This window comes from Platalea leucorodia, assembly GCF_965183815.1.
Source record: "Platalea leucorodia genome assembly, chromosome: 4".
NCBI classification, from domain to species: Eukaryota; Metazoa; Chordata; class Aves; order Pelecaniformes; family Threskiornithidae; genus Platalea; species Platalea leucorodia.
Window position 1 is genome coordinate 120,957,916 of NC_138826.1, and position 12,638 is coordinate 120,970,553.

At 40.5% G+C, this 12,638-nt stretch overlaps 1 protein-coding gene across 5 annotated transcripts in view; it reads right to left on the reverse strand.

The window, feature by feature from the left end:
• SEC61A2 (SEC61 translocon subunit alpha 2) overlaps positions 1–10,588 on the reverse strand; it is a 20,971-nt gene extending 10,383 nt beyond the window's left edge. For 2 of the 5 annotated variants that reach the window (XM_082310954.1, XM_082310952.1), the window contains exons 1-4: positions 10,511–10,588; positions 9,214–9,281; positions 5,289–5,354; positions 3,321–3,399 (exon numbers count right to left, since the gene is read on the reverse strand). In XM_082310954.1, the coding sequence (XP_082167080.1) occupies positions 3,321–3,399; positions 5,289–5,354; positions 9,214–9,281; positions 10,511–10,517 (220 nt within the window). In that variant the 5' untranslated portion in view covers positions 10,518–10,588. Of the gene's footprint in view, positions 1–3,320; positions 3,400–5,288; positions 5,355–9,213; positions 9,282–10,097; positions 10,115–10,275; positions 10,354–10,506 lie in introns of those variants that run through there. The other 3 variants (XM_082310953.1, XM_082310955.1, XM_082310956.1) reach the window with 3 other exon arrangements.
• Between the last annotated feature and the right edge of the window lie 2,050 nt (positions 10,589–12,638).

The window sequence follows — 12,638 nt, forward strand, 5'->3', positions numbered from 1 at the left end:
TGGGTAAGGTCACATTTTACAAATTTAATATTCAGTTAAGCCAGATGAAATTACTTCATCACCATCTTTTACGTGGTCACTCAAGGGACATAAATAATGCACATTTTTTCTGATGTTAAGTCACAATATCCACCAGAGAGATTCAAAAGAGAATCAGCTCACAATTCTTTTCAATTCTCTACATTTAAGCGGAACTCTGCTCTCATGTGTAGTACAGTGGTGCTCCATCACAAAATTACCAAGATAGTTAGTAATAAAAAAACTATTTAGCCACTGCAGACTTGTAAAGTCTCAACACGAACCACTGACAGGGGAAGCTTGGTCTGTACGGTCATATGGAAGATGAAAAGAAGTAGATACCGTATATCCATAGCTGATCAGCCTAGAGGCTTATCTATCCTCACACCCCACCTCTGAAAGGGGCCCCTTCTTTGGGGGAAGGGTCATTCTGTATTTCCCTTTTCCCATCTATCAGTCATTTATAACAGAAACGGCTTCTGGCAACTTCTGCCCGTAATTTATTCAGAAACTTTGAGTTACATGTGCTGCTTAATAACACCACTGGCTGCCCCTTCCCTTCCAGTGCAAGGAAAAAGTGACTATCCATTCCCTGCTGTCGTGGTTTTACCCCAGCAGATAGTAGTAGTAGTAGTAATAATAATAATAATATACAAAGCAAGTGAGGATAATAATAATAATAATAATAATAATAATAATAATAATAATAATAATAATAATAATAATAATATACAAAGCAAGTGATGCACAATGCCATTGCTCACCGCTCGCCGACCGATGCCCAGCCCGTCCCCGAGCAGCAATCGCTGCCCCCCGGCCAAATCCCCCAGTTTATATACTGGTGTCCTGGTTTCAGCTGGGACAGAGTTAATTTTCTTCTTGGTAGCCGGTATGGGGCTGTGTTTTGGGTTTAGGATGAGAACAATGTCAATGATACACTGATGTTTTGGTTCTTGCTAAATAGTACTAAGTAGTTGCTAAGTGGCGCTCACACTGGTCAAGGACTCTTCAGCTTCCCATGCTCTGGCGGGTGCACAAGAAGCTGGAGGGGGCACAGCCAGGGGGGCTGACCCAGACTGGCCAAGGGGCTAGGCCATACCACATGACGTCACGCTCAGTATATGAGCGGGGGAAGTTGGCCGGGGGAGGAGCAACGATTGCTGCTTGGGGGACGTGCTGGGCATCGGTCAGCGGGTGGTGAGCAATTATATAATGTATTGCTTGTTTTGTATTACTATTGTACTATTATTATTTGTTTTTATTATTATTGTTATTATTACTATTACTACTGTTCTATTTTTATTTTACTTTAGTTATTAAACTGTTCTTATCTCAACCCACGAGTTTTCCCTTTTTGCCCCTTCCGATTCTCTCCCCCATCCCACCGGTGGGGGAGTGAGCGAGTGGCTGCGTGATGCTTAGTTGCTAGCTAAGGTTAAACCACGACAACTGGGCATGACGTCATACGGTAAGGAACAGCCCTTTGGCCAGTCTGGGTCAGCTGTCCCGGCTGTGCCCCCTCCCAGCTTCTTGTGCACCGGGCAGAGCATGGGAAGCTGAAAAGTCCTTGACCAGTGTGAGCACTGCTGAGCAACAACTAAAACATCAGTGTGTTATCAACATTATTCTCATACTAAATCCGAAATACCACACTATACCAGCTACTAGGAAGAAAATTAACTCTATCCCAGCTGAAACCAGGACACCTATCCACTTTTTTTCCAGAGATGAAGACTTAAAAGACATTTGGGATATGCACATTTCATGGCAAAGAATCCTTTTTTTTTTTTAGGATCTCTTTCTATAGATTAATATCTACCTTAAGATTCTCCCTGGTACCTTTTCCTGAGTGGTTTTTTTTTTTTTAGTTCCACTATATCCTTTGTGGCATGGTAGATTAGAACTGCATGCAATATTCAATTTGTGGCACCTTACAGATTTGTACAGGTATTTCTTCTGATGTTTTCAACCAGTTCTTAAGCCATTAGGTGTTCTCTTTTATCCCACAATAGCTTAATTTCCTGAAGAGCCTTTAATAAGTAATCTGAATTTAACAAAGGGTTTTTAAGCACCTCCCCTGTTGTCTGGAGTCATCTTGTCATTTCTGCCTAACTACCAGAGTCCTCATTTCAGTTCTAATTTTTTAAAAAATTTAAGCATTATTGCACAATTATTTTTTTCTTTTTTTTTTAAGTGTTTTCCCTGCTACCAAAATGTAAAATGTGAAAGCATTAAAGTCATTATTGTAATGTGGTTCTCTCATACTTGCATCCTACAGTCTACACACCATGTTAAATATCATGTCATCTCTCACGGAAACCTCTATTTCTCCAACAGCAAGAAAATTAGGATGTCAAAAACCTTAGTCTTTACCTTACATCCTCCAATGACATCTAGTCAGTTGACTTAGGCGTAAATTAACTTTCCCACTTGGGCTTTTTGTTGCCTTTACAGTCTCTCTAGTCTTTTCCTGGCCACTGTTACCATTCTGTCTCGGTAGTGGATAGCTTATTTTGCATATTGTCACACACTGCTAGTGAGTTTTTACAGGCACATTCTGCAGTAGAGTTTTAAACAGCTAACTTATTTACCTTCATTTATTACCTTCACTGGTGTGACAAAATTTGCCATTCCTAAATAATTTGTACCTTCACATTAGAGGGTTCCAGCGCTTTTCTTACTTCCAGCTAATTTTCCATGATACAGATGAGGCCAGTGTCCTCATGTAGAGTCACACATGCCAGGTCACCCACCTTCAGTTTTAGATTCCTAGCATTAGTTTAAGTCGTCTTATACATTTGATTGGGATCCACTTGTCTATTCTAAAGTAAGTTAGTTTGGCTTTGCTTAACTGTAAGCCTAATCATCTCTGCCCTTAGCTTTCCCACCTATAAAATTACTTACCCATAATGTTGCCAAAATATTATGAGGTGTAACTGACTTGCACGCCTAAGGTATTTTCTACTCGATACTCTCATACTGCACATTAGTGCTGTTCGTAAGCGGTGGGGCAGAAGATTCCCTGTCCCATATATTAATCAGAAAGAGACTGCTCTACAATTCGAAACAGAATCATCCCAAAACTTGAGAATCAAGATTAATGTCACGTGCACATCAAAGGAAACCCCATTCCTGAGATGAAGTACTCCTCAAGCATCAGTGAATTTTAATTACATCTGTGTTAAGAACTTTAACAAAGTGTTTCAACATGACATCTGGGTTGTATGAAATTTATCAGCTAACTGTTTTTCTCCTGGTCTGTTTATACCGCTACAAAACAGAGAAAGGAATAATCTACTAACCTCTGTTTGACGCAAGAATGACTCGCATCCAGTAGAACGGATCTGCAGAATCCGATGACATGATTCCGAACAAAGGTATCTGTCAAAGTGCGCAGCGGCATTAAGCAGATATACAAAGAAAGCTTGCATTAATCCAAAAATCTTAATGTGTAATGATTCAACTGTTGTACTGTTTAATATAATTTATTCCAACTTTTTTTTAAATTAAACCAGAGCATACCATAACAGATATACTGACACCATCTATTTTAATCCTCTAACTGGGCTATGACTCAGAGGACTCAACTATGTAAACTAAGACCCTTCTACAGGAAAAACCAGAAACCCCAAGAAAGTACAGTCAGTGCACATAAACCAGATTACTGAAGTTAAGATGTAAATGCCTGACATGTGTGGTTCTGGAGTACTACAACCCGCCCAGAAGAACAGGAAAAACATAAAATAAATAGGTTAGCTACCACAAGTCTTTAACAGAACAGGGAAAAATATTACATGATATTCCATTACTTATTTCACCAAAATTTTTGCAGCCTTTTTGAGTTAAAAAAAAAAAAACCAACCAAAAACAGAGAAAACTGTCGCAAAATGTCTTTGAGAAGACAGAAGAAAGCAGGTTTTTTATTTTTTTAAACAGTCCTAAACTGAATTTCTTCTCAGTACCAATTAAAGATACAGCATAAACTACAATGTAAATACCTTCCTCCAGCAAGTTTAAATATTCAAATTCTACAGCTGGGAATATGTTTTAAAATATCCCATACAGAACTGTCAAAGTTAGGCAAGTTTATACAAAACCTCCAATGTTCTATAGGTCAGTACTGAGGGATTTTGAGCTCTTTAAAACTCTTCTTAATCACAAAAGCAGTAGACGAGGAATCCAGGCAATCTTATAGATTAATTCCTGAAAACTCTAGTCTGCACCATCTGATTTCTGTTAAACTACTATAATCTTTTGTATAGATTCAAAATCTTATTATGCATATATCCAGCAGCAAGGAAACATATATAACATATTCTTGTAGCTCTAGTATCATTCCTGCCTCCTACTTCCAAAAAGAACAGGTAGGTACAAGAGCTGGGTTTTAGCCTTTCAACAGTCCTTCAGAGTTGCAAACAAAAATTATTAAACTACTGTTCCAGAGTCTGGAATGGGTAAGTTCATGAATATAACCTAAAAAGCCTGATTTTGAAGATGTACGGTTCATTTTAAACATTCTAAGAGGTCTAGAAGTTCTCAAAAATATATATCAAGTAATATACGGATTCTCATTTTCTGCAATATCTAAGTATTCTTAAAAAACAAAAACAAAAAACCCCAACACTATCTGTTTACAACCCAGGTACAGGTTCTAGGAACTCCTGCCACTGTGAGTAATAAAGATCACAGAAATGTTTACAAAGACCTGTGTTTTGGAGGGGTTTTAGCTAACGTCTTTGTCAGTATATTCACAAAAAACAAGTTCTAAATGTCAACTTAAACACCTCAGAAAAACATTTTTCTGCAATCTTTACAACCCGTCAGCTTCTTCAACATAAATCAAGTAAAAACAGTCACTTTATTTCACTTTCAAACTTGTTACTGCTAAAACTTAAATTTCTCTATGAACAGAGGATAAAGAATGCATAATATTGCTCAGTTTGTTTAGACTACTCAATGAATAATTAGCCTGGCTGTTTACCCTGCAGCCAGCATCATCATTTGATAGGACCTTTCATATAACAAGAAAAAAAAAATCATGTATTTTAGACTAAATAAAAAGCATTAGTTTCCGAAAACATATACAACCAATAATAAAGACTATTTTGGAGAATCAGGTTTCTTTAACTCAACTTTAAATACTTAAGCATAAAAATACATAACTGAAACCAGTAGGTCAACACGAAACAAGAACTTTTCATACTTTTAGCATTCTATTTTACATGTACAGAACGCACATTTTCTGAAACACAGAAAACATCAATACCTACCTGGCAGCATACTAAGAAAATGAAGAGCGTGATAGCCGTCCATAGTACCTTCTCTCTGAACTGGATCTACAGAACAGATTGCAGAGAATAATGCGTTCATTGTACGTAGAATTTTCTCACGTTAGTACTAAACGCTATATCACTCAGAATTAAATGCGAAGATATTGAACTAGAAGACATCATTTCTTATTAGAATTTATTTTTAATGTGATTTCAGATTTTATAGAGACAGTCATGGGCTTCTGTGTAGTCAAAGAAAACTTACATGGGATCTGGCAGGCAGCATAGCTGACATTCAGTCAGTAGAATGTATTTTGTATATAGTATTCTAATATAGTAGGTATTTACAGGAAAGCAACAGTATGGCTAAAAACATGGACATACAAGAACAAACATGAAAGATTAATGCAAAAAAATTATCTTTGGTGATTAGCGCTCTAGGCTTCAACAGATTGGAGGCACTGTTTTGTAAGGCTGGAAGTTATTAAACTAAAGCACTATAAAGTTTTTAAAGAGACTTAACTGCTGTGAAGACAAGTGATAAAAAACAGAACCACCATGAGTTCTGGATAGCAATTCAAAATATTTAGAATTAAATTCTTCAAAGGGTGTTAGAGGAAGCTTAAATTCACCGTTATGTTCATGGACACAGACCACAAAATAATTTTTAAAGACTCTTTTTTTCCCTCCGAAATATTTTTATCAATGTAGATTATTTATTACGTTAAAAAGAATGTCAGATCAATGATCATTAGTCACTAATACACTGAAGAGAATCTCAGGGTCACAACATTTGAAGCAACTGTAACTAGTGCCAGATGCGAGAAGAGAAGAATCATAAGATTTAAGTTTGAACCAGACGATTACTCAAAGCATAAGATAGAAAGAAATGCACTTGAAGAGACCAGCAAGAGCTAAGATGCAGCGTTACATTCAAGTTTCCACCTCTCCTCCATGGACTGTAAGCACTAGGATAAGTGTGTTCACTGTAGGCAAGAGTACAGCAGCTACTAAAACGTGACATGAACTAACATGTAAGAGAGATACAGCAGAAATACGAGCTTTCTGCCTCCAACCACTGAATCTGCCTGTAGAGAAGCAACAAGAAAAAGGATTAGTGCCTGGTTTTGTAGGTACTGAACACCCACAAACGAGAAACTGCAAAACGACGCAGCAGCACAGCTTCTCAAGCAGAAGAAAACCCAGAAGTAGCCTATATCTTTGTAAGTGAAATCACGCACTTACTTAGAAGCAAAATAATCCCAGTAATTTAATTTATTTACTGATACTGCCTCACTCTTTTAAAAGAGGTCAGATGCTAAAAATACTTACAGTACAAAGTTAAAAAAAGAAAAATAGTGACAGCAGCAAATAAATCCAAACAGTGTCTTGTGTTAGGCTTTATGCAGCCCTGACCCACTTTACCAAGTACTGTTTGAATTCTACAACTCAGATTTTAAGTACAGACTTCTAAAAAGAAAAACGCTTCACCAAATTGTCTCTGCAGCCCAACAGTTAACCTTAGCTTCTGAGGTCAAGCTCTACAACTGCTCTGTCTCTCTCTGTAACTGCGGTCAGTATGAGCATTAGAGAAATTCTGCGTCACCCAAATCAGTTATTCACGAGGAAAACAGTCTCTATGATTCAAAAAGACAAAAAAGAAAAAGGAGGCATCCAAGTCCATATGCCAGGAACAGCAAATATAGACTGGTACCAAAATATTCCAGCCAGAAATGATAACAAGCACAGGGACAGGGCATTTCCTTATCTAGTCAGATTCAATAGGACGTGTTATTCCTCTGACATTTTTCCTAAAACTTGTGAAAATAAAGGGACTTAAGCATCATCTTCTTGGTGTTCTGACGAGTGTGTTCTATTTAGAAAAAACTGCGCACATGAGGGAAATATGAGCTGATGCTACTCACTACAAAAAGTAGCAATTGCTTCTGTTAATCAAGTTGGCCAGAAAAAGCCCACTTCTCTCATCAACAATGGCAAAATGACTCAATGAGAGCCAAACTGAATCAAAACAACTTCTTCACTTAACAATCAATAAAAGCTTAGAAAAAATATCTTTATTTGTTGCCCTGGCCTTAACCAACCCACTAAAACCATTACTAATGATGTCTGCCAGTGATAGCTTCCAAAAAAACAATAAATAATGAGAATTAGAGTTATATTGAATGACCTAGGTCACTTGATAGACTACACACAAGCAAGGAATATAACCTAAAGTGGTCAAAGGGCTCTTCAGTCTAGGAAAAGATGTTCCCAATTATATTTTCACTTCAAATTTGTACAACGCTGGCAACTGGCAGTCATTGCCTAGACAGCGACCTAGATAGTAATAAAGACAAAGTGACCCAAATAGCGAGGACAGGAATCTCAACACTCCTCTGGGCATCCTTCATCTGCTGATGGAGGACGTGGGCAGATCAAACCCCTCTTCCTCTCTGGCAAATAGAAAGGGAGGAGGAAAAAAAACAAGAGAAAAATCACAACTGTCGATGAGCTTTACAGAAACATCAATATCTGTAGATTTGTCCTAGATTCCTCTTCCCATCCACTTCACTAGACAAAAATGGGACGGATGTACCCAACTGATCACAGATACACCATAAATCAGCACCAGAAGACTGCACCAAGGTTCACCGCTGCAGGAACAAAGATGGGTACCTTCCACCCAGATCTGGTGCATCCAAATCCTAGCACAGGGTCTGGCTCTGGAAATTCCTGCTCTGAAGATGCCTTTGTCTGAACCAAATAATTTGTTTGGAAACCTGTCCCAAGAGTGAAAGATGCTGGAAAGCAACAAGGAAAGACAGATGGAGCAAAGAGCCAGGGGATAAAACCCAGTCTTTTTAAAAATCAATTCCAGAGGGGAATAATCATCAGTTTTTACTGTGTCTTCTCCATTCAATCCAGCAGGCTCAGCTGGCACAAACACCTCTGCATCCAGTCCTAACCTTCAGGAAGCTCTCATCAACAAAAGAGGATTCTCTCGGATGGTGTCATGTTCCCAGCTATGCGTTTCCTTTTAAGAATATAAAAATCAACATTTAGCTCCTAAGGAATTTTCATGCCAGTCATGACAATGAATATTAGGTAAATTTGTTACTCTACTTAGGACCTTTGTCACGTAGGCAATATGTGCTTGCTTGAGTTTTGGAAGTAAAAAACAGGGGGTTTCTTTTTTATTGGCAAGGCAGGTCTCTTTCTGATCTGTAGAAATTAATAAACTTTAATCTAGAAAATGTGCTGAGAAATGCGAGGAGTTTCTAGGGCTAGGGGAATAGAGAGATCAGCTGTAAATTAACTCAGTTAACTGATTTCAGAACAAAGAAAAGTGTCACATCCAGCAGGTGAACAGGGAGCAATTACCTGAACTATATCACAGATCACTTTCCCACTTCATCAAGGTGAATCACAGCTATGGGAGCAGAGAATATTTTGTGGGAAAGGAAGAACTAAATTTGAGGTTCCTGAATTACAGCACAAGCCTTTTCAAAGTAATATATAAGCCAGCTCAAAGCCCAGAGTTGTGGCCAATACTCAACAGCAACACTGGTATCCACAAAGACAACGCTGGTATCCACAGTGGGAAAGAAAAGCCTGAAAACTCTGTTGTAGTGTATTAAAATAGATCCAATTATACAGAGCTGAAACTAAACAAACTTAGTCTAGAGATGAGACTTTTATTTAAAAAATTAGTTAGCATAATTACCGAGTGGAACATCTTATCAGAAGGACGTTAAGAATTCATCATCATCGTAATCTTTTACCTGAACATGGCTTCCACCTCCTCCAAAAAATATGTCCTACTTTAGGGCCCACTCTCTGTATTTATATTGGAGTGTGGAATTGAATATCACAATGTTCTCTTATCTTTGAGCCAATAAAAGTAAGAACATAATGTGGCACTCACTTTTCTTTCCGGTTTCTGGATTTCAGGTAACACTGCACAAAACGGCTTAATAACTTCTAAAAATTTTACTGTTCCAGAAAAACAGACACAAAAGAAGAGAGAAAAATATATTAATGAACCTTCATGAATTTATAAAACATCATACAACTTTATTTAACTTCTAGGGGAAAAAAAAATAAAGTGTAAGTAACACTTCATAAGTGAATCATTTCATCAACACACTCTAATTCAATGTCTGAAAACTAATGGCTTCTTCTTAAAACAGTTGAAAACAGGGCAAAAATGTGAAAGAGAATTCTTGTTCTAATCAGATTTGGCCCATCCCTTTTTCCACAGCTGGAATCATTTTAGATGAGAAACAGCACTGTATATATCACCAGAAGTGAACTAAATTGTATTCCATCTAAAAATAAATGCCCTAGTATCAGTCTGTGCTAGTTAAACACAGAAACAAAGGACACTGACATCAGAAAGTATCCATGTAGAGATTAGCACCTTGTGTTTTACAGAAGTATTTATGTGAGAAAATAATTCGATCACTAAAATATGTTTAGAAATCGTAATTTCCATCACTGCAACACTCATTCTGATCAGAACTTTGAGGGATTTTGTTTTAACTTTTGATATATCTCTCTTCACAATTTCTCCTTTAAAAACACAGAAATGCTCAATGGTTTGAATTCTTTTTTCTGAGGGAGGGAAAAAAAAATATCAAAGCACATGAGCTTGGTTTGGAATTCGTCCTCCAAAACTTGTACCCTATCCCCAGCCCCAACACATTCGGATAGCCATAGAAAACGATCATCGGCACCTTTTCAAAGAAAATGCATTTATTACACTGCAAGCCAAGTTAAGTAACATTTTAGTCGAAATGCCATGTTTACTTCTGCACTTGCTGTGACGTATTTCTCCTGTATTTATTCCAAGCCCCCAGACAGCTCATCAGAAGATGCATCTTGCTCCACAGAAGGCGGCACGGCTCCCATGTTAAAATATTAAAGCCAAAAGGGAAAAAACACCATAACCCAGCACAAAGCGGTGCCAAGCGGTGACTCGTCTCACCCTCTGCCCGGCAGCGAGGAAACCTGCCCGGGAGGAGGGTGCCCCGCTGCCGCCGCCGCCTCTCCGGCCTGCCTGGGGCGGGTACCTCAGGCACGCCGCCACCTCAGCCCGCCGGGGCCGGCAACCGGCCACATCCTCCCCTCACACAAGCAGCGACCCGGGGTCGCTCTCCCCTGACCCGGGGCCTGCTCCCGGGGCCGCTGCCCGCCCGCGGACCGGCGCCGTCCGTACTCACTGCCCATGGCGGCGGCGGGACCGGCCGCCTGCCTCAGCCGCTGTCACCGCCGCTCCCCTCCGCCGCCGGCCGGCGCCGTCACGTGACGCCGGCCGCAGGCCCTCCCCCCGCCTTGCGTACAGGCATCGCGCCGGACGACTATCCCTGCCCCCGCGGGGACGGCGCTACCCGGGCGGCGGGGAAAAGCGATATCGCCCTCCGCTAACGGTCCAAGGAGCGCCGTCCCGCTGCCTTCCCCGAGGCCAGGGGAAGGGGACCGGCGGCGGGTGGGGATCAGGCGGCCAGCGGCCGGCCACAACGGCGAAGGCCCCTCCCACAATGCTCTGCGCGCCGCGAGGCGGCTGCTCCCGCCCCGGGGCAGGCACCGCACCGCACCGCCGGCGCGACGCCTCAGGGCTGCCCCGGGGCGGGAACGGCGCCCTGCACACCTCCAAAACGCCGTCTTTGTCTTACTAGTACCCCCCATCCACCCATATGGATGAGCGGACGTGATAATTTCACAGGTAATTTGATAATTTGATAAAATCACAGGACTGTGGGTGAAGTGAACCCGATAATGGAGACTGACTGGGAATGGGCATCACCGAAACGGGTATCACACCTTCTTCAGAGCTCTCCGTTACAGTACAACAATGGTCTGTAAAATGAGGGTTGTCAGAATTTACTGCAGGATTTAGATATAACTTAATATTTATCCTTTCTGAGTAACTCATAGGATCACAGAATGCTTTGGGATAGAAGGGACCTTTCAAGGCCATCCAGTCCATCCCCCCTGCCATGGGCAGGGACATCTACAACCAGATCAGGTTGCTCAGAGCCCCATCCAGCCTGGCCTTGAGTGTTTCCACGGATGGGGCATCTACCACCTCTCTGGGCAACCCCTTCCAGTGTTTCACCACCCTCATCGTGAAAAATTTCTTCCTTATATCCAGTCTGAATCTGCCCTCTTTTAGTTTAAAACCATCACCCCTTGTCCTATCGCTACTGGCCCTGCTGAAAAGTCTGTCCCCATCTTTCTTATAAGCCCCCTTTAAGTACTGAAAGGCCGTAATGAGGTCTCCCCGCAGCCTTCTCTTCCCCAGGCTGAACAACTCGTCCTATGCACAGGCCTGTACTCTTCCTCTTTCGGGCTAAATTACCAAGAAAGAATACGAGACGTGTGCATGATCAGGGCTCCCCCCCCAACCTTGAATCAATATATTGGATTTTATTCTGCGTTCCCTGAGAAGAAATCCTCTTAACCAAGACCTTGATACAATATTTTCAAAGAATTTTGTTCAGTAGCCTCCCTCATATGAAATCACTGAAAAAGGCTTTTTCTTCTAGTTTATATAGTCATAATGTTACAAATACTAATGAGTTACCCTGTGGCAGTTACTTTCACCTATAGTTTCCTGAATAGTCTGACAAATGCCCATAATTAATTGGCCTAGCATCTTACTTGTAGATTATAATCTACAGATTAATAGCTGGGTTAATAGCTAGGCTTCAGGAAGTTTCTCATAATTACCCTTTGTTCAGATTTTTAGCCATATTTATCTTAAAAGTTCCTTCAATTACAGGTCTCGTTAGCTTGCTTGCTCACAGCAAACCTTCCTAGCTGTACATCGCTGGCCCATGTTTTGGTGATTGATAAAAGGTCCAGGAGGTTTCTTCAACCCGTACTAACAGATGCCCCACTCCAGGCGCGCTGAAGCAATGCCACTGTGTCACTTACGAATGGGTTCCCAGTGACGGAAGTAAAAAAATCAAAATGCAGTATTGTTTTCTTTGCTCATTCGGAATGACTACTACTGTATTCAGAACTTGGTGCCTTCAAAATTCAGGCTAGATTTTTTTTTAACTCTAAAATAACATCACTGTTACTAAAATACTTGTTTTGAAATATTTGTTTTCCTGATGTGTTTTCTTCCTGTCACCGAGGGTTACTGCTGTCTTTAATGAACTGCTCTACCTAACATCTCATTCCTTCAACGTTTTTACTTTTTTCCTTCCAGTATTGCACTTCTCCCTGAAAATCCCGAACATCCATCCATAACTTCTGTCGTCACCTCTGCATCTCGGCCCACACACCACAATGCGCAAGTGCTGTAACACTTCCTCTCTTGACAGTTAGCTTTTTAGCTAT